The 18,849-nt window shown below is 40.4% G+C and overlaps 1 protein-coding gene across 3 annotated transcripts; it reads left to right on the plus strand.

The window, feature by feature from the left end:
* The first annotated feature begins 7,670 nt into the window (after positions 1-7,670).
* Positions 7,671-18,139, plus strand: LOC125885809 (LITAF domain-containing protein-like). Of its 3 annotated transcripts, none has more exons than XM_049571598.1 (6): positions 7,671-9,337; positions 9,650-9,709; positions 13,577-13,690; positions 13,821-13,865; positions 14,026-14,173; positions 17,945-18,139. In XM_049571598.1, exons 3-6 carry the CDS (start codon positions 13,585-13,587, stop codon positions 18,012-18,014), a joined length of 369 nt encoding a protein of 122 aa, XP_049427555.1. In that variant the 5' UTR covers positions 7,671-9,337; positions 9,650-9,709; positions 13,577-13,584; the 3' UTR covers positions 18,015-18,139. The 3 variants fall into 3 exon arrangements, with proteins under 3 accessions (XP_049427555.1, XP_049427553.1, XP_049427554.1); XM_049571596.1 differs by lacking the exon at positions 17,945-18,139 and adding an exon at positions 15,061-15,762 and having other exon boundaries at positions 9,253-9,337; XM_049571597.1 differs by lacking the exon at positions 17,945-18,139 and adding an exon at positions 15,061-15,762 and having other exon boundaries at positions 9,256-9,337; positions 13,580-13,690.
* The last annotated feature ends 710 nt before the right edge of the window (positions 18,140-18,849 follow it).

The raw sequence follows: 18,849 nt of genomic DNA on the forward strand, positions 1-18,849 counted from the left end.
TGTCCGAGAAGGCGTGTCCTTTTCAAAAATGTAAGAGCCGTTGCTTTGTTGCCGGCCGTTTTCGCCGGTGTGTTAAACACACTTTAGAAAGGAGTGTCCCCAGACTATCAGAAGGCGGAGATCTCTGATTGTCTGGTGGCGAGACTAGCGATAGACACTTGCCTGCTTCGCTCACATGTGACCCTTGTAGCACTGATCTACCAGACCAGGAAATCACAGATCAATAGCATGTGATAAACATCTCACGTGATGCTACTCATCCAATCAAATCTGTGCATTCTGATAAGCATTGCGACTCAAGTGACTTAGATACACATGTGGGAGAGATGAGGCAAGAGACAGCAGTCCAAGAAACAAGAGAGTCAGAAAAAAGTAATTTCAACCGTAAGTTGATGTTAAGGTGGCGAAAAGTCCGAGTAGGACGGGTGGGATGTGTGGTCGATGGGTCCAACAACCACCGACTTTTTCCTGGGAGGACTTTGTTTGCTTCCTGTATGACTGTAAAGCCAAAACCTGTTCTTTTTTTTCTAAAACCAAACACGAGCATGTGTCGGCCAAATGTAACCATTTGCAATTGTTGTTGAAGGAAAAAACAGTTTTGTACCCATGCAGTGCGTTTATTTTGAAAGAGACTGTATGCAAACTGTACATTTCCTGTGAAAACAGAAGAGTTGAAAACACACAATGCAAGTAACAGGCTGCACCTAACATAGCACCCCAAAACATCAACAACAAACGCACCCAGGCTAAGATGCACATTATATGTCGACATAGAAAGTCCATGACCAAACGTTGATATGTGACGAGGTCAGAGTGAGAATGTGTTGCGTTACTATGCGGCCTGAAAGGAATCCCTGCAAATACTAGAAGAAGAAAGATAAGAGAACAAATGTTTGTCGGCCATCTCTACTTAAATTTGAGGGACGACATCCAAACAGCTAGGAGAAAACCTTTACATGGAACTGAAGGACATCTACTGGCTCAAAATAAAGAAGACCTCAAACTAAGTTAGTGCAACACTTTCCCCATACAGACTTTGTGTGGTACAGAAGAAGAACCATTGACTGCTCGTGATAAGGGTTTTGTAATGCACCTATAATGTGGACCTTTGACTGACACTTCCCACAGGGCTACAGCACCCTGTGGAGAGGAACATGTCAATTTAGCTCTTTCTCCACAATGTTGGTTGAGTGAAAAGAGGTCCTATAGCCTACCCCCCATGAAAGCTTATTGACTGGATGTCAACCTGCTGTGCACGTCTGTACAGCAGAGAGACAGAAAAACAATCATTACTTGACTTACAGAAAAAGGCACACACATAAAGAAAATATCTAGACAAAGAAAAGTATTCATCTCCAAAAATTAAGTTTAAGACTCTAAATTAGTATTGTTTTCAGTGATTCACAAAGGCAGGCAGAAACTTTTAATGAAAAGGGCAAAAAAAATAGTTTATTGTAATTTACATATGTTACATATTTTGTACATTGTACATTTCTATAAGTGTGTGTCTAATGTATTTTGGGTTCCTGCTAGCTCTATATTTTGTTAAACTGAAACAATAAGTCAGACTTGTAGCTGTGTTTGTGCTGAAAGAAAGGGGTCATCCCTATGTTTCCCGGGTTCTATGTTTCCTGGGTTCTATGTTTCCTGGGTTCTATGTTCCCCACTCGACCAAAAAGGTTTCTATGTTTTTGCAGGGTTAAGTGGGGAACATAGAACCCAGGAAACATAGGACCCAGGAAACATAGATACGATCCTGAAAGAAAAAACACACACATGTGAGGGTGAGGACAAATTAAAGGAACATTTAGCTCACAAAATGACAAATTGTATATTCAAGGGCATAGGTTTTATTTCAACATTGAGGGGACACATGAGAAAGGAAGGTTTGGGGGTCGTCCCCTATGAAAATGTGAGTGTCAAACTCTTAATTTCCTGCATTCTGGTAAATATTTTTGCACCAATTTATGCATTTTATGCGCCATTTTATACTGTACATGTTTCTGTAATTTCTTCAAAGTAAAAGTCTGCTACTGTTGTGTTTTTATTAGGGAGGGGCAAATGCACATGTTCCAAGGGGAATGTGTCACCTTTTGCTGAAACCTCATTATTTAAAACACCCCTACATAAACAGGTGTACACATGGACAAGCAGTAAACCTGTGCTGTGTCTTAAATAGTAAGGTTTGGGAAGTACCAAGCATACGACTGGATAAATGAAACACAGGGTGAGTAACTGATGTATAAATGATCATTTTGTGGGTGAAATATTCCTTTAAAAGGTGCTAAACAAAGACAGAAATGAATGCACAGAGGCAAAAAATGAGCAAAAAGAATCTGGACTCAGGGTCAAGCTGGATGTTCTCTTAAGATGGGACTCCTTTTCTCTGTGCTGATGGCCAATGTGTAATACATGCTTAGTGCCTCTTATAGTCATTATCCACTGGGGGACACCAAGAGGGAAGGGGGCTGTCGAGCTGGAGAAAGAGGCTTTCCTGATACTCCTGACACACTTGAGAGGTAGTGGCATGCCATTAAAGCAACAGCTGCTGTAACTTTAGAGATGAGAACCACAGGTGTGGGAAGACAATCAATCGGAGGAGCGACACTACAAAAGGTGTTAAGCATTTGAAAGCCAGCTGCGTCAGTTGTGTTGTTGGGATTAATTTAAACCAATAAAGTTGTCACTGACAAGTCTTCGCTCACAGGTTAGGATGGTTAGAAAAGCCACAGTCTTGACTGGCTGAATTTAGAAAACTTTTGTTGTTTCCTGTTCTGTACAGATAACAGGAGAAAAGCTGCAACCTTGAAGACACTGAGTTGTTGTCATTTGAAGTTCAAGTTAAAAGTAAATGTCAATCTGAGTCAGCATAACTCCGTGTAGCTTATAATTTGTCAAAGGATTTGGCTCATGACAGCAACAATGAATAAATTCAAACAATTCAGTCTCAGCCCAACTGTCGGGGTTCAGTCTCACAGCTCTCACAACCTTGTGATGAGCAGCAGCAGGAAGCTGTTTTCAGGAGAAAAACCTCTGATAAACTGACTGAACTCAACCTGCTCAGCCCCAAACAGCAGACAGGTACAGTTGGCGATGAGTGTGAGAACATAACACAGCATTTTTGTATCAGTTTGAATGAAGGGAACAAAAAAAGACTCACTGCTGACATTTCTCTGTTCATTCTAAGTTGGACAGTTAGATGTTAAAGACAATAGCATGGTGTGGACAGCAGCCCATCTCTATTTCTTTTGTCTTTCTTGCCCCACTCTTTGAATGTTACATACAAATAAATGACTCAATAATCTCATCATTGTCTCAGTCCATTTGTCTTTCATCTCTCCTGACAGGCAGCGTAAAGCAAGACACATTTCTATCTGTAGCTGCAGCAGCAGCAGCACCCTGTGAGAATGTATCTGTGAATATAAATGAACATATTCGCCCTTATGTGTGTTACATCTGTGCATGACGTATGTGTAATAATACAAGTGACAGATGACACAGATTAACATAATGCGATGTGTGAAATTAGCAGGATGTTGAAACAAGATTTAGGCTATATAAAGGCATATAGCCATGCCGTCACATATTAAAATGTACTCCTAATTCCCAATAAAATCTGAATATTATGTTTTGTCCCAGTGCCGACATCTTGACATAACAAGATTTAAATTTTTGTGATCAAGTATTGGAATAGCAAAGCTTTATCAATTCGCAAGGTGACAAAACAATCTGTTCATTGTAATGACTACATAATTATGTCGACAACTTAAAGCTGTAGTTGATTACTTTTTTTAAAAAAACAGTTTTTGTTACTGTTAGCACTAAATGAGACAGATAATCTATGAAACAAATCATTCTTCTCTGCCTGCTCAATTGTCGTGTAGCAATTTTAATGGCCTTACTTACGAAAGCAAAAACAGCAAATCAGAGCCGCAGACTCTCTAACACAGCTGTCAATCATGTCAATCACTGCTCGTGGGCAAAGACGGAGAAACTTGGAGGGGGGTGTTTGGGAGGAACAGCCTGCCTGACCTGCTCCTGAGTGATGTTTTTTTGGACATCTGTGCTAGTCATGGATTGGCCATAACGAACACCATGTTTGAGCACAGGGAGGTTCATAAGCATTCTTAGTACCAGGACACCCTAGGCCAAGAATCGATGATTGACTTTGTGGTCCTATCATCAAATCAGCAGCCATATGTGTTGGACACTTGGTTGAAGAGAAGAGCGGAGCTGTCAACTGATCACCTGCCGGAGAGACCTGGTAAACCCAAAATGTGTAGTGAGGGTGAACTCGGTACGTCTGGCAGAGGCCCCTGTCTGTGAGGTCTTCAAATCCCACCTCCGGAATAATTTTTTGTGCATTGTGTGGGAGTTTGGGGGCATGAAATCTGAGTGGTCCATGTTTGAAGCCTCCACAGTGAAGACAGCTGCTAAAAGTTGTGGTCAAAGGGTCGTCAGTGCCAGTTGTGGCAATCCAAGAACCTGAAGGTTGACAGCAGCAGGGAAGGAGGTCGTCAGGCTGAAGAAGGAGGCCTTTTGGGTCTGGTTGGCCCAAGGCCCCCCAGAAGCAGCAGACAGGTACCGGTTGGCCAGAAGGGCTGCAGCTGTGGTGGTTGCCGAAGCAAAAACCTGGGTGTGGGAGGAGTTTGGGGAGGCTATGAAGAAGGACTTTCCTCTGGCCTCAAGGAAGTTCTGGCAAACTGCTAGACGCCTCAGGAAGGGAAAGCAGGGCTTGTGGCTGTGTTCAGCAGAGAAGGAGAACTGCTGACCCAGACAGGAGATACTGTTGAGTGGTGGAAATAACACTTTGAGAAACTCCTGAACCTGGCCATCATGTCCTCTGTAGAAGAGGCAGAGTGTGAAGACACAGGGGAACCCTCGTCACTGAGGTAGTCAAAAAGCCCCCCAGTGGCAAGGCCCCAGGTGTGGATTAGATTCACCCTGAGATGCTGAAGGCTCTAGACACTGTCGGGCTGTCTTGGCTGACAAGCATTTTCAGTGTTGCATGGAGGTCGGGTACGGTGCCTGTGGAGTGGCAGACCAGGGTAGTGGTTTGCATTTTCAAAAAAGGGGACCGGAGGGTACTCCCATTATTGAATACCACACTGCTCAGCCTCCCTGGGAAGGTTTTTTTCCAGGTTGCTGAAAAGGAGGCTCCTTCTTGAGAGTTTGTCCATCCACTCTACATGTGTTTTGTGAACTTGGAGAATGCTTATGACCACATTCCTCAGGGAAGCCTTTTGGGGGGTACTGTGGTAATACTGGGTACTGGGGTCATTGCTATGAGCCATCCGTTCCCTGTATTACCAAAGTTAGAGCTGTGTCCGCATACTTGACATAAAGTCAAACACATTCTCAGTGGGTGTTGGCCTCCGCCGGGGTTGTCCCTTGTCACCGATTCTGTTTATGATATTCATGGACAGGATCTCAAGGCACAACCAGGAGGAGGAAGGGGTCTAGTTTGGGGGCCTCAGAATTGCATCTCTACTTTTTGCAGGTCAGGATGAAAGTCAACACCTCCAAGGCTGAAGCGATTGTTCTCTGCTATAAAACAGTGGATTCCCCCTGTCTGGGCTGGAAGAGAGTTACTGCCCCAAGCAAAGTAGTTCAAGTATCTCGGGTTCTTGTTCATGAGTGGGTGGAAAATGGAGCGTGAGATGGATAGGCAGTTTGGCAGCAGCGTCCCAACGTCCCAACCCTCACCTATGGCCATGAGCTTTGGGTAATGACCGAGAGAACGAGATCTCAGATACAATACAATGAGTTTCCTCCACAAGGCTCAGCCTTGGAGAGAGAGTGAGGAGCGCAGACGTCTGGAGGAAGCTTGCACTAGAGCCTGTGCTCTTTTGCATTGAAAAGGGCTGGTTGAGGTGGTTCGGGCATTTGATTAGTATAACTCCTGAGTGCCTCCCGTAAGAGGTGTCTTTGGCATGTCCAAGTGGTAGGAGGCCCTGGGGCAGGCCTAGAACATGCTGGAGGGATTACATATCTCATCTGGCCTGGGAATGCCTCAGGATCCCCAAGGAGGAGCTAGAAAGTGTTGCTAGATAGAGGGATGTCTGGGGTGCTTTGCTCAGCCCGCTGCCCCCGTGATCCAGGGGATGAAAATCAATATGATGAATGGATAGATGCTTCAAAGACAAACAGTTATTCCTTAAACAGCCCAAATGAAAATCATCATTTGCTTTAAGAGATGACAAAAATAACAGTTCATGTTTGTCATGTTTAGTGGCAACAATCATTGTATTGCCTTGTTATCAACATCTTTGTTGCCATTTCCTCTCCTTTCGTCCTGTATGAATCCACATAATCCAGGCTTGGACCTTGGTAGGGGTCATAACCATCTATATGGTGAGAAAAAAAAGCTTTTCTTCAGAGGAGTCCTATATATAACAGAGGTTGACCTCAACAGCAGCTTTGCCATTTGCTGTTCTTAGATAAAATATCTACAGTACATGAATATACACATTCAACATGAACTACCCATCCATCCATTTTATCAACAGGTCAACAGGTGGGATTCACCCTGGACAAGGTGTCAGTGTATCACCTGATCTGCGTGTCCTTGTGCAGTGGAAGGAAACCCACACAGTCCTTTATGACATGGCTGATTCCTATGCCACTGAGGAGCATCCTCTAGAGGAGCCTTATCATCTTAAAGCAAAAGGAAATTATTGGCATGATGGACAGAGTCAACTGTGGCTGCAGCAAAAAACTCCTTAAGATGGATAAGGAAATTCAAGGAGGCAAGGCAGTTTATGTTTTGTCATGATGAGCAGAATAAGAGTAAGAACAGCTGTGACCGTGTTAAAATCAGATTCAAGTCAGCCACGGTTCTGACTAGTGACTAGTTCGGTCCTGATGCCATGACAAGCTATTAAAGGATGAGGTAAATAAATCCTGACAGCACAACATGATGGGAGACAAAACGAAACTTGCCTGAAATAAAACAGATTAAAAGCAAAGTCAAGTGACAAATGTGATGACACAAACTATCACGATCAGGCCTCTAAAATAACAGCACTGCATAGATGGCTTTTCACATCAGGCAGTTTAACCCCAAGTGAAGAGGGTTTGACACTTGGTCTGACTGACAACCTGAGTTGTAGTTCTCTTCACAAGAGCCTCATCAAGTCCTCTTCCTACAAAACTCTTCATTTTAATGACACTGTCTCACTGCACCCTCTGCTGGAGCGGTTTCACTGTTACACTTTTCTGAATTCTGTGAATTACTGTTGGATATTGGATATTGATTTTCTGTATACAGACTTATTAAGAAAGGCCAAACTGTTGCACTGGGTGACATATCATTACAATAAACCTGAGCATCGCACTTTATTTTCAGTTGAACCCACTGACACTGTTCTGCTGCTGCAAATATATTCACAATGTGTGTTGAAACAAAACACACAAAATAGTTTCCATTTTTCACTCCTGTTAAATAACATTACCTAAAAACTACAGTGCCCCAGGCCCCAGCATTTGAGGACATCACTGTATGAAGCCTTTTTTTCCCAGACACATTCTCACCCCCAGTTTATCACATACCGATGCCTGTTCAGTGGCCCTACATGTCAAAATATGATGCTCTGAGTACCCCACCAAGGTCAGTTTTGGAGGCTCAGGAATGGCATTTCAGTGTGCCTTTTCAAAATAAACTACTGTTTTCACTGAAAATTTACAGTTTTCGCTGCATGCAGTCTTTTTTCAAAATAAACCTCAGATGTAGGTTTACTTCATTTTTTTTAGATTTACTTCCTTAGGTTTCCGCAGAAAAAGTACATGGTTAGGTTTAGAAAAAACATCAGAGTTTGGCTTAAATTAAGTAGGCTATGTTGTACTGTAACATCACGACCTACATCATTCCTGTAGTATGCTAGACATACTAGCATACTATGCTACCTTGTCAAGCCCTTTTCACACAGAGCGTGCAAAGATCAGACCTCCGCCGATGAACCTATTCATTGTGAATGTGCTACCACGGCACAAGAGCGCACCACTCTGCCACCGAGCCGAGCAGCACGCCGCCAGCCTCCGCTTGAATTGAAATTTTTTTAATTTCACCGCACGACAGGATTCAGGACGACACCTCGGCGCGTCCAATTGCAGAGAAGAGCCCGAAGGAGACCAGGAAGCGGTCACCATGGAGCTGTAGCTCCTGAACGAGCCTCTACTCCCCCAAATCCTGTCTTGCGCGCCTTGCTCTCCACTTGCTCTGTGCCCTACCCCCTGGTGGGCGCCGCGAAAATCGCACTCTGTGTCAGAGAGGCTTTATTAGATAGCTTGATTGGCTTTTGGTTTCACACGGGACATAAACAGTGGTGTCCTGGGTTAAAGTCCTCTGTATTTTTTGACCCATCCATCTGCCTTCCCACCAACCCTATGCAGACTTTCTCGCCAGTTACTACAGCAGTTTCTAAGAGCATCATAAAATTACACTGCCTGGTATGTCTCATCCTGACACTAAAGGGTGCCTCGATGCGCTGGTGTCTGACAGCAAGGGCTACTGCCCAAGCATAAATATTTGACCAGCTAGCAGTGAGAGTGTGTTTTTTTGTTTTGTTTTGTTTTTTTAAATAAAAAGAAAGTATATTTTTGCGATCCACTTTTAAAGACTTATATCTTAAGTAGGAACCATAATGCTCAAGGCTGAGTGCTGCAAACAAGATGGAGAATAGACGGACTAATGTGTTGGTTTTCTTCTTTCCACAGGATTTGTTCACAGTAAGAGAAACATAGAGCAATACCAGCCTTATCCTTCAAAGTTTTTTTTTTCACGTCAGCCTTCCAAAATGACTTTAACTCTAATCACCAAGTATATCTCCAAATGTCAAAAGATGCTTTTCAGGCTCTGACAATCATCCAGAGTATCCTAACAAAAGATGTTTCTGTGACATTTACTGTATGCAAATTAACGCATCTAAAATGTCCCCTGTTTGCATCTGAATGCACAACATATTCAAGATATCCCACACAGACACAGTGCAGTTTTCGTATATAAATCCCCAGGATTTTGGTAAGAATGCTTTAGAGAAAACAGCTTTTATTTTTTGTATGCTCTACAAACAGAATGCCCTTCAGTATGGTCTCAGACATGACACACTAAAACGTTTCTTAATGTTTGCCTCAAACACTAAAACATTAATATGAAATAATATGAAACATTAAATATGAAATGTTTTGATAGATCCTTGATTGTACCTTTGCTTGTATTTTATTTTCTTGTCTTATAGCTGTTTTTGTTTTATTTTTACCTCTTGGTGAATGTTTTATTTTTATGTGTACCAACATGTAACTCCTATTTATATGTCCCTGTAGAGCTCTCCTGCCCTAGGTGAGTTATTACTTTGTAAATAAAGGTTTCAGTCAATCAATACATAGCATTTTCAAGACTCTGCCAATCTAACACAATAACACAAACACTGTAAATAAATAAAACAATATAACACTGTCTATTACCATAGAAACACATAATGTTGATTTCTTTTGATAGTGTTGCAAATATATTATGTAATAGAAGAGAATAACAATTCAAAATTGTACAAATACAGTGTGATCCACACCTATGATGACTGCACCTTTTCACATGATGCCCCACCTTCCTTCTTGCACATTGCAGTTTCATTTGTCTTGCTGTTTTTCTCAGTTGCCCTCAAACATCAGAGGAAGAAGCAGCACCAGGCTCTCACATATCCTTCTGACCAAGGTAAGCAGCATTACAGCTGTCCTCAAAACACACATACATACATAGGCTCAGAGGAAAAGGAAATACAAGCTATCAGACCCTGAAAGTTTCTCTTTTGTGTGATACTGATTTGTACTTTTAATCAGGAAACAGCAACTCAACAGCATTTTTTTTAAAGAAACATGCAGAGTGCTGCTGAGGTTTTGAGCAGCTCTATTCTAAGTTAGTCTGTTTCTTTAGATTGTGAAAAGCGTCATCTATCTCAGTACTCACTCTGAAAATCCCTGTAATGTAATGTCTTGTACATGGTGTTGAGGTGAACTAACAACAGTTAACCTCACTTAATCTTAGGATTCGTGTATTTGTTGCTTGGTCTTCATCTGTGTGCCAGTTAAAACTTTGGCTTTTCACATATGAAACAAATCTTGGGGTCAAATCTTACCAACAGGTAATTTTATCTCTTTTTTTTTTTTGACTCTTTTAACATGATTATAAGTTGAATCATGATTATGGGTTTTGTCAGGACAAGCACTGCCTGAAACTCTAAATGCGTATGGTTTTGAGTCATTGAACAGGTGGACAGGTTAAACGAGATCTGCCAACTGACTCACCAGCACACTTTATTCATGCCACTTCCCTTTTAGCGTCCCTACCTGTGCCAGCCTGCAGTGGCCAAGACAGTTCAATGCATGCAGCCTAAAAAACACATGCAAATGAAGACGATATCAGCTTTATTTAGCAAAATGATGCAAAGAAATAAAATGCAAAGTAGAAAGAAGAACATTAACCAATTTAACAACACATACAGAAACCACAAATTCACCAGGAAACTAAAAAAAGAATGGCTAAGAATTTTTTTTGTCAAACATTCTTATTGTGTGATATTGTTGTCCCACAAACATTCACCAACACGAACACAAACACAAACATACCAACTATTACTGTAGATATTTACTATAATACAGTATTAGCCTATTATTAATTAACAACATGTTACTGTAATCAGGTTCTAGTGTCCCATGAGAACTTTTAAAGGATGAGGAAAATAAACCAGGCCTTTTACATCCAGGCATCTGGATCTGTTGCAGTAGGAAAAGCACAAGTGTTACCTAGACTCACAAGTCAGCCTTTAGACGCTTTGCTTAACTAAAGACTGATGTCTTTCTCCCTGATTTTGTGTTTAGATGGGCGGATACAATTTCAGAGTTTAAAAAAACTCCCTACGTTGCAGAACCAATAGTAAATCCGCAGGGCGGTCCTTCGGTGGCTCACTGAACTCTTGTGCTCGTAAACATAGTCCGACTGCGTTAAAAGTTCTAAACAAAGTCACTGTAAGTCCTTCATTTCCACAATCTTGTGGACTGAGCACACGTTTGATTAAACGGAGTTAAATCTCTCAGCATCCATCTTCAAGCTCTCTGTGTGTTTGTGTCCTTGCGGACGAGAGGGCATGTCCTTTTAAAAAATGCAAGAGGCGCTGCTTTGGTGTTGGCCGTTTTCTCCGGTGTGTTAAACACACTTTAGAAAGGAGTGTCCCCAGACTATGAGAAGATGGAGATCTCTGATTGTCTGGTGGCGAGACTAGGTGTTACCAATAACATTAATGGCGGGTCAGTTCAATCCCCTGTCATTGCTTATTGGAGCACCCAGAAACAAAATTAGTTTAACCTGTGTTTTTCCTACTGTAATGCCTCATCACCATGCTGGTGATAGCCGTGGCCAGAGGCATTATGTTTTTGGGTTGTCTGTCCGTCCATCCCATCCTTGTGAACACAATATCTCAACAACACCCCAAAAGAATTTCTTCAAGTTTGGCACAAACATTCACTTGGACTCAGTGATGAACTGCTTAGATTTTGGTGGTCAAAGGTCAAGGTGACTTTGACCTCATCTGTCTCATTCTTGTTAACATGATATCTCAAGAATACCTTGAGGGAATTTCTTCAAATTTGGCACAATGTTCACTTGGACTCAACAGTGAACTGATTGGATTTTGGTGGTCGAAGTTCAGTGTGCCCTTGCATCATAGCTTAAGAAAACCTTTATGGAATTCCATTAAATTTGACACAAATGTCAACTTGGACTGAAGGATAAACTGATTAGAGTTTTTGTAGTCAGAAGGGCAAAGGTCAGTCTTGCTCTGCATAAAACACTTCTCTGGCCATTGTTTGGTGTCACATCTCAAACAGAGGGGGAGACATTTGTTCAGATACTTATATGGTGACACTAATCCTGGGTGTCCACTTTGAAATTGTATTCACTGTATAGATCTGTGCTGTCGGGGGGAAAGACGTGTCTCTCTCTCTCACACACACACACACACACACACTGAGGCATTAACTGACACATTTTTCTCACTTGGGTGTGTTTACATTTCCCAACACAGCCATTAGTTGGTACTCCCTGAATTCAAACAGCCAGCACTCCTCTGCAGTATGATAACGCCTACTCCCAGTGTTAAGGCAGCTTCAGTACAAACTCATAGCAACTCAAGTCCTTTACATGCAAATACATTGCTGATAAAGGATACCATTGTGCACTGGACACCTACTTTTTGTCTGTTTGATAAAACAGTGACACGAAAGTATAATTAACATAAAGCTGACCAACAGAAGAATGGGACTTTTGGTCATATGAGAGCAGGGATCCAATGACTGGTCTGACAATCGGTTCCATTATAATGTACAAATGCAATGCCAACAAACCAGCTTGTTTACATACAAGCACGTCATAGAGAAAGTGTTGTCACAACTTCATGGCTTTAAAATGCTTTATAACTTGATAAGCAAGTTTTCATACTTAAGAGAGAAGAGATGGAGATACCAGGTTTCAGTCTGGACCAAGGGTGTGTGTAAAGGGATAGCATGGGCAGCACTGCCCTAAATGTGATTTCTTTCAGCAGAGAGCAGTGCCCTACCCCTAACCTAAACCGAATTCTAGGCTGAACCTTAAAAATCAAGTCTTAACCCTAAAACAGGCCTTTGAAGAAGTGAGGCAGAATGTCTTCTATTTCCAAAAATGTCGTCCCTCTGTTGGTGAAGTCTGTCGGTCCTCACTATGTAGCACAAGAACACACACAAGTTAAATGAAGAAAAAAAACCTAAATGAAAAAGAAAAACTAAACTAAAATGCAAAACAATGATTTTCAGGCTCTTGAGCGTTGCCACGTTTTATGTAGCACCATCTGTATTAGGGCACAGGGCATTGAACAGGAGCCTGAAAATCTGTAATCTGTGTTTTGGAAGTCAATTTTACATTGGGGTGGGGTGGTGGGGTGCGTGGAGGGTGGGGTGATAGTACAATATCTGATGTCGGGCATCTATTAGGGTTGAGTATCTGTACTCAGACAGTGTGGAATTAAAACAGGAAGTAGGTGGGACTTCAACCTGAAATAGATGTGGCCTAACCAGAAGCTGTTTTTTTAAAGACTGAAATTAATATGTTTTGACAAAAAAAAATTCTATATTTAATATCTATTAGAACAGGATTTACAGAAAAATCTCTGGATTGATCACGAGTTAGAGAGTAAATACGGCAACCCAAATCAGAATTTACCATCAGCATGAGGCACACTTTTTATTTGGATAATACCTGTACTTGTAAAAAGTAAAATCTCCATACCAGATATTAATTTCATTTGAGTATTCGGCTCAACCCCAACATCAGTGCAGTATTCAAGGTGTGTATGTTCTGGTGTGTACCTGGGTGTTAGTAAGCGTTAACTGTAGTTTGTTGTACATGGATATATTGTGTGTCTATGGACAGGCTGTCTTATCTTATCTTCCTTTTACTTCACTCTGAGAGATCAGAACTGCTTTTTGGATTACAAGGCTTTACTCTAGTTTATTTTTTCTTTCAAGCTTTTTCCCTGCTTTTCTCCTTCTTCAGCAGATATCATGGAAAAGGGCCAGGGACCTCCTCCAGAACTGGCACCGCCGTATCCTGGTACCCCTGGGGACTACAATGTGGGAGTCTACCATGCTCAGCCTGGCATCCAGCCCAGTAAGAGATCAGGACCTTCATCTGTATCATTTTATCTGCATGTTTTAGTCTAATATAGCTCTCATATTCTGGAAGTATTCCTGGTAGGATCCTTTTGGCGACTTGTTTGCCATTCTGTTCTCACATCCAGGTCAACAACCTGTTTACCTGCACAGCCCACAACAACCTCAAGCTGGTGAGTATCTCTCTCCAACTGTTTCTCACAAGTTATTAAAATAACTTTGAATTTGCAGAATATAGTAAAAAGTCAGAGAGCTTTGAGTCCAGTGACTGGTTGGTGTGGATTGTTAATGTCAGGTGTAGGTGTCACAGAGTGTTGGGTGTCTCCCTCACAGTGACCCCGGTGGTGGTGGTGCAACACCTGCCGACTGATGCTCCTGGACAGATGATGTGTCCTCACTGCCAGAGCACAGTAGTCACTAAAACTGAGCACAAAAATGGTTTGCTCACCTGGTTGATTTGTGGTGGACTAGGAATCATCGGGTGAGTAGTGAACCCAACACACACACTCATATAAACGTCATACAGAAATGTCATGGAATCAACTAATCTTTTCTCTCACCGTAACATAGTTTTAATTCAAGTTCAAATGTCTTGTATTTTTTTTCATTCCACTTCAAATATTATAAACATCAGTTCACCTGATCTGATTTTGTTTTTAATTGAAATGATGAGCTGAATGAATGTTTTAATGAGAGTTCACACATTAAATTAAATTAAGTTTGTGAAGACACATAATAACCATATTAACACACTTCCCAGCATGCATTGTTTGAGGGTTAAAACTCTCCAGAGACCCCTCTTTTTCGTAGTTTGAAGAAAACATACGTATTGGAAACTTGCTGCATGTCTTCAATACATGTTAAGATGAGTCTCAACTGTTTTTTGTTTCTTTAAATACTACTACTAGTACCACTTCTACTAGTACTACTACTGCTAATAATAATAATTATAATAATTAACAATGCAAACCATGATGTTTAATATGGAGTTCAGTCCTCCTCCACTTCACTTATGATCAAAGAGGGTCACTGTGAGCAGTCTTGCATGTTGTCTTTGACTTATCTCTGGTATAAGTTGACCTGAGTAGAAGACCCAGATGTAAATTCTATATGCCTAATGAAATATTGACTTTTCAAACTGAGCACAAAAAATGAATTGAGAATAAATCTGTCTGCAGCAATGTCAATGTGACTAAACAGTCATTAATTTAACTTAATGTCTCATGTAACTCAGTAGGTTTTATATGTTCAAAACTCATTGAATGATTTTGAGCCAGTCATTCCTTAATTTAGTTAACTCACATTTTTAAGGCAGCAGGGGAGTTTTATTCTTACTTATTCTTACTTCATTCTGATACTCCACACCAGCTGCTGGCCTTGCTGTCTCATACCATTCTGCGTGGATGACTGCAAAGATGTGGAGCATACCTGCCCCCTCTGTAACAACGTCCTGCACATTCATAAACGCGTGTGAAACAGCACTGCAGTGTCAACACAGCTGAAGTGGCAGCAAAAGGTGCAGGAGTCAACCGTGACTAAATAAACATCTGGACAGGAGCCAAACCCCGTTGCGCAAATACAAGGGACGTCATCATGAACTCTGTACTAGCAAAAAGCAGGTTGTACGTGTATTTTACACAGTACTATACATATTGAAGATCAAGAAAAGCTGTGATTTAATCTTTTCTCTTATCTTTTGGTTTATTTTCATTGCAGGTTGAATGTTTATATTGATTATTTTTTATTTCAGATAGCTACTGAAGACTGAATATTTCAACATATACAAAATCAATCAATTTGTGTACCATTAGTCAAAAATCTTCTTCTTCTCTAAAAAAAGTTTTTTTGATATTCCAGTCTTTTAACATGATGATAAATTGTTAAATTTTGATGAAACACAAATGTTTCTGTTACATAGCTATCATAGCTTAATCGTCATTTAGGTTTATGGATAAACTCATTGTGTTAACAATTGAGAGTCGGAGTCTTTGTATTGCAATGATAATCAGCTCACTGCTTGCACCATGAAATGATTCAAATGAATAAATCACTAAATAATCACCATTAAAATGTCACTTTTTTTCAATCAAAAGTTGCCAATAGGCATTTTTCAAAGTAAAAAATAATGTTGGTACTAATATATAACTCTTCAAACCATGAAGCAAAATAATGATTTTATGATTATATTTTGATCAATCTATGTTTTGTTTCTGTAATGTGATCAAAATTTGACTTAAAATGCTAAAGCAGGTCTCAGTATAGATTGTATTTATCAAACATAAATAACACCATAAGTCCAAGCTAATATTGCTTTAATGCAACTCTTAAAAACACTGTTGGTGCCTCAACAGCAAAATTGGACCACATGTTGCAGTGCCATCTAGAGGGGGTAGAGAGAAGATTAACACATGTAATATGTTAACATTGAGCTGTCCTCAGTGGTTCATCATCTGTGCAAGAGTTGAGTTTGAGAGTGAGACATTTTTATAGTTATACATGGGATAAGCATGGGTATGCTGGTCCCTGCAGAGAAAGAAGCAATGCCAGGCTCTCACCCACCCTCCTGACCTCTGCATCTGTCTCAAAATGCAAAATACTTTACATACATAGGCTCAAAGTGAGAAGAATACATGCCAACAAAAACCTGAGGATTTTGTTGATTTATGATTATGAATTCAACAGTAATTTTAAAAAGCAGTATTGCTGAGGTTTTAAGCAGCTATTTTCTGTGTCTCACTCTAAACATCAGTTCACCTTTAGATAGGGTCAATCCTGACCAACAGGTGATTTTACAACAGACTAACCATGATTAGAAGTCAAACATCATGATTATGGGTTTTGTCATAGCAGATAGTGACTGGAACTTTGATTGCATGTGGTTTATGCAGACGGACTGGTTGAGCAAGATCTGCCATCTCACTCACCACTTTACTTTAATTCTCAGTAAGTCACCTGTACCAGCCAACAGTCTCTGATTTGTATGATGGCCAAGAGAGCTTAATGGATGCAGCTAAACAAATACAAATACATCTTCACATACAGTAGGTAGTTTTTAGCCAAGACTAAAAACTGCCTTTAGTCAACTTAACAATTTTTTTACTGTTTACTGTTTTTTTTCTTCAAGATCAGGAGTTAATTATTTCATTATCTCTATTATGCTTATTTTCATTTTTTCAAGGTCATATAAATATAAGTATGTAATACTGGGGTCTAGTGGAATGGATTTATGAGCTCTAATGTTCAAAAAACACATTACTTGTCTTATACTGCCCATTGCTGCAGCACCTCTGTCTGAAACTCTGTTTGAGCACATGTCCCACCTCCCCAGCAGCCCAGCCTGCTCTGATTGGTCAGCTCACTCAGTCTGTTGTGATTGGTGCAATGCTCAGAGAGTGTATTGGAAACGTCCGCCCCTTACCTTAATTGATTTTACCTCTGGAGGCTGTATGAGCTGCTGAAAACACCACAGACTCCGAAGCACCTTTGCAACACAGGATGAAGCAGGACGTTTCACAGTGGTGTTTTTACTGTGTAGCTGTCCTATATTTCAGCTCTAACATGTTAACTGTAACTTATCTGACCCTATGGTAACAACTGTAAGTCCATCCTGAATTAACTTGTAAATGTCTGCTGCAGAGTACAAAAGGTTTCTAACAATATAGTCAATTACTACATAACGTGGAAACACCAACAGCAGCACTCAGCTGTTACATGATGTGGTGTAAAGCATAACTCTTTTTTTTTTTAATTGAAGCAGGCTTATCTATGATCAGACTAATGTAGCTTGTATTGGGTAATAATACCAAAGTTACTATGAATTCTGCTATTAACATATTTCTCGTTAATACCACACAAGTTTTAAGCCGTGAATTGATCAGTTTTAGCACAGCAGACTGAGATGACAGATTTCTGTATTCTACAAAACAAATGAATAGAAATAACGGTACATTCAGATGTCTTAGCTGTCATGTTTACTGAAACCATTCTACTAAAATTTAGCTGCATTTTATAATCATCTTCACTTTGTGTTTGTAATCTACAATATGTACAAAGTACCAATGTATCACAGTTTCTCCACATCATTTATATGAAATCAAAGTTTCATAGTAGAACACATTTTGCTTCCTGGATCAGTATTTGTGCTTTGATTTGTATGCGGTGTCTCCTGAGTCTTGCTTTGCAATTTATATTTATAAAATTTTAATACATATTTATAAAACAGTATGACCTGACTCTTTCTTTTACCTATTAGGTTTTGGGGTAATGGACCAGGTTCCAGTTCATCCTACATGTTTGATACACCATCCAGGCCTGGAGCATGACTGTTTGAAGCCATACACCCTGCAGAACATCCACAACATTTACTGGTATGACTATGGACCCTTCAGGCGTCCGTAGTACAGCACAGGACAGGATGGACGCCTGAATGGAAAGAACTGGACACTATTAATGTTTCAGATATATCTGAAACATTAATAGTGTCCAATTCTTTCCATTCAGGTGTCCATCCTATCTTGTGTCATACTACGGATACGCCAGGAGTTTCCTGATCCGGCTGGTCACTGCATTGGCCTCCAGCTGCCCCTTGGCTGAAGTGAGAGACGTGTAAGGCAACCACTTCGTCCTTTGAGGGTCTCTCATATTGGGATGCCAGGTCCTTTAGGATGGGGCTTTTCTGAATCTCCTCAACAAATGGCAAAATATTGCATTTAAATACTGATTTCCTTGTGTTTTTAAATCAAGTGCTTCCCTGAATCCACCTTTCTTGTATATCTTTCAAGTGTTGCCATAACTATATATATTTGATCTGATGTTATTATGTTGGTAATAAAAATAAAATTATTTACAAATTACTGTATGTGGGGTCTGTTTTTACAGCCTGTGCTGAGGTTAAAACTAAACTAAAAGAATACATTTTGCTTTATTTTTCATTTTTCTTTAACATTTAAAAAAAAAAAAAACTTGAGCACATAGCTCATAGTAACATATACAAAAAATATGAAACTTATGAAATCTCAGATTCCTCTGTAATAACAGAGTTGCCAGGGTTACATGTTGAGTCATGAGGGTCTACCAGCTCTGTTTAAGTTTCTCCCTCTTTCTCATTTTCTCATTCAACTCAACATAAGGGCTCGTACTTGGTTTGAAACCTGTTGA

The sequence above is a fragment of the Epinephelus fuscoguttatus genome, linkage group LG3, assembly GCF_011397635.1.
Source record: "Epinephelus fuscoguttatus linkage group LG3, E.fuscoguttatus.final_Chr_v1".
Taxonomy (NCBI): Eukaryota; Metazoa; Chordata; class Actinopteri; order Perciformes; family Serranidae; genus Epinephelus; species Epinephelus fuscoguttatus.

Bases quoted from the DNA above. Each gene is read 5' to 3' on its own strand.
- LOC125885809 (XM_049571596.1), top strand. From the start codon at position 13,585: ATGGAAAAGGGCCAGGGACCTCCTCCAGAACTGGCACCGCCGTATCCT. The intron at 13,691-13,820 runs GTAAGAGATCAG...TCTCACATCCAG, and splicing joins TCAGCCTGGCATCCAGCCCA to GTCAACAACCTGTTTACCTG. The intron at 14,174-15,060 runs GTGAGTAGTGAA...ACTCCACACCAG, and splicing joins GGTGGACTAGGAATCATCGG to CTGCTGGCCTTGCTGTCTCA.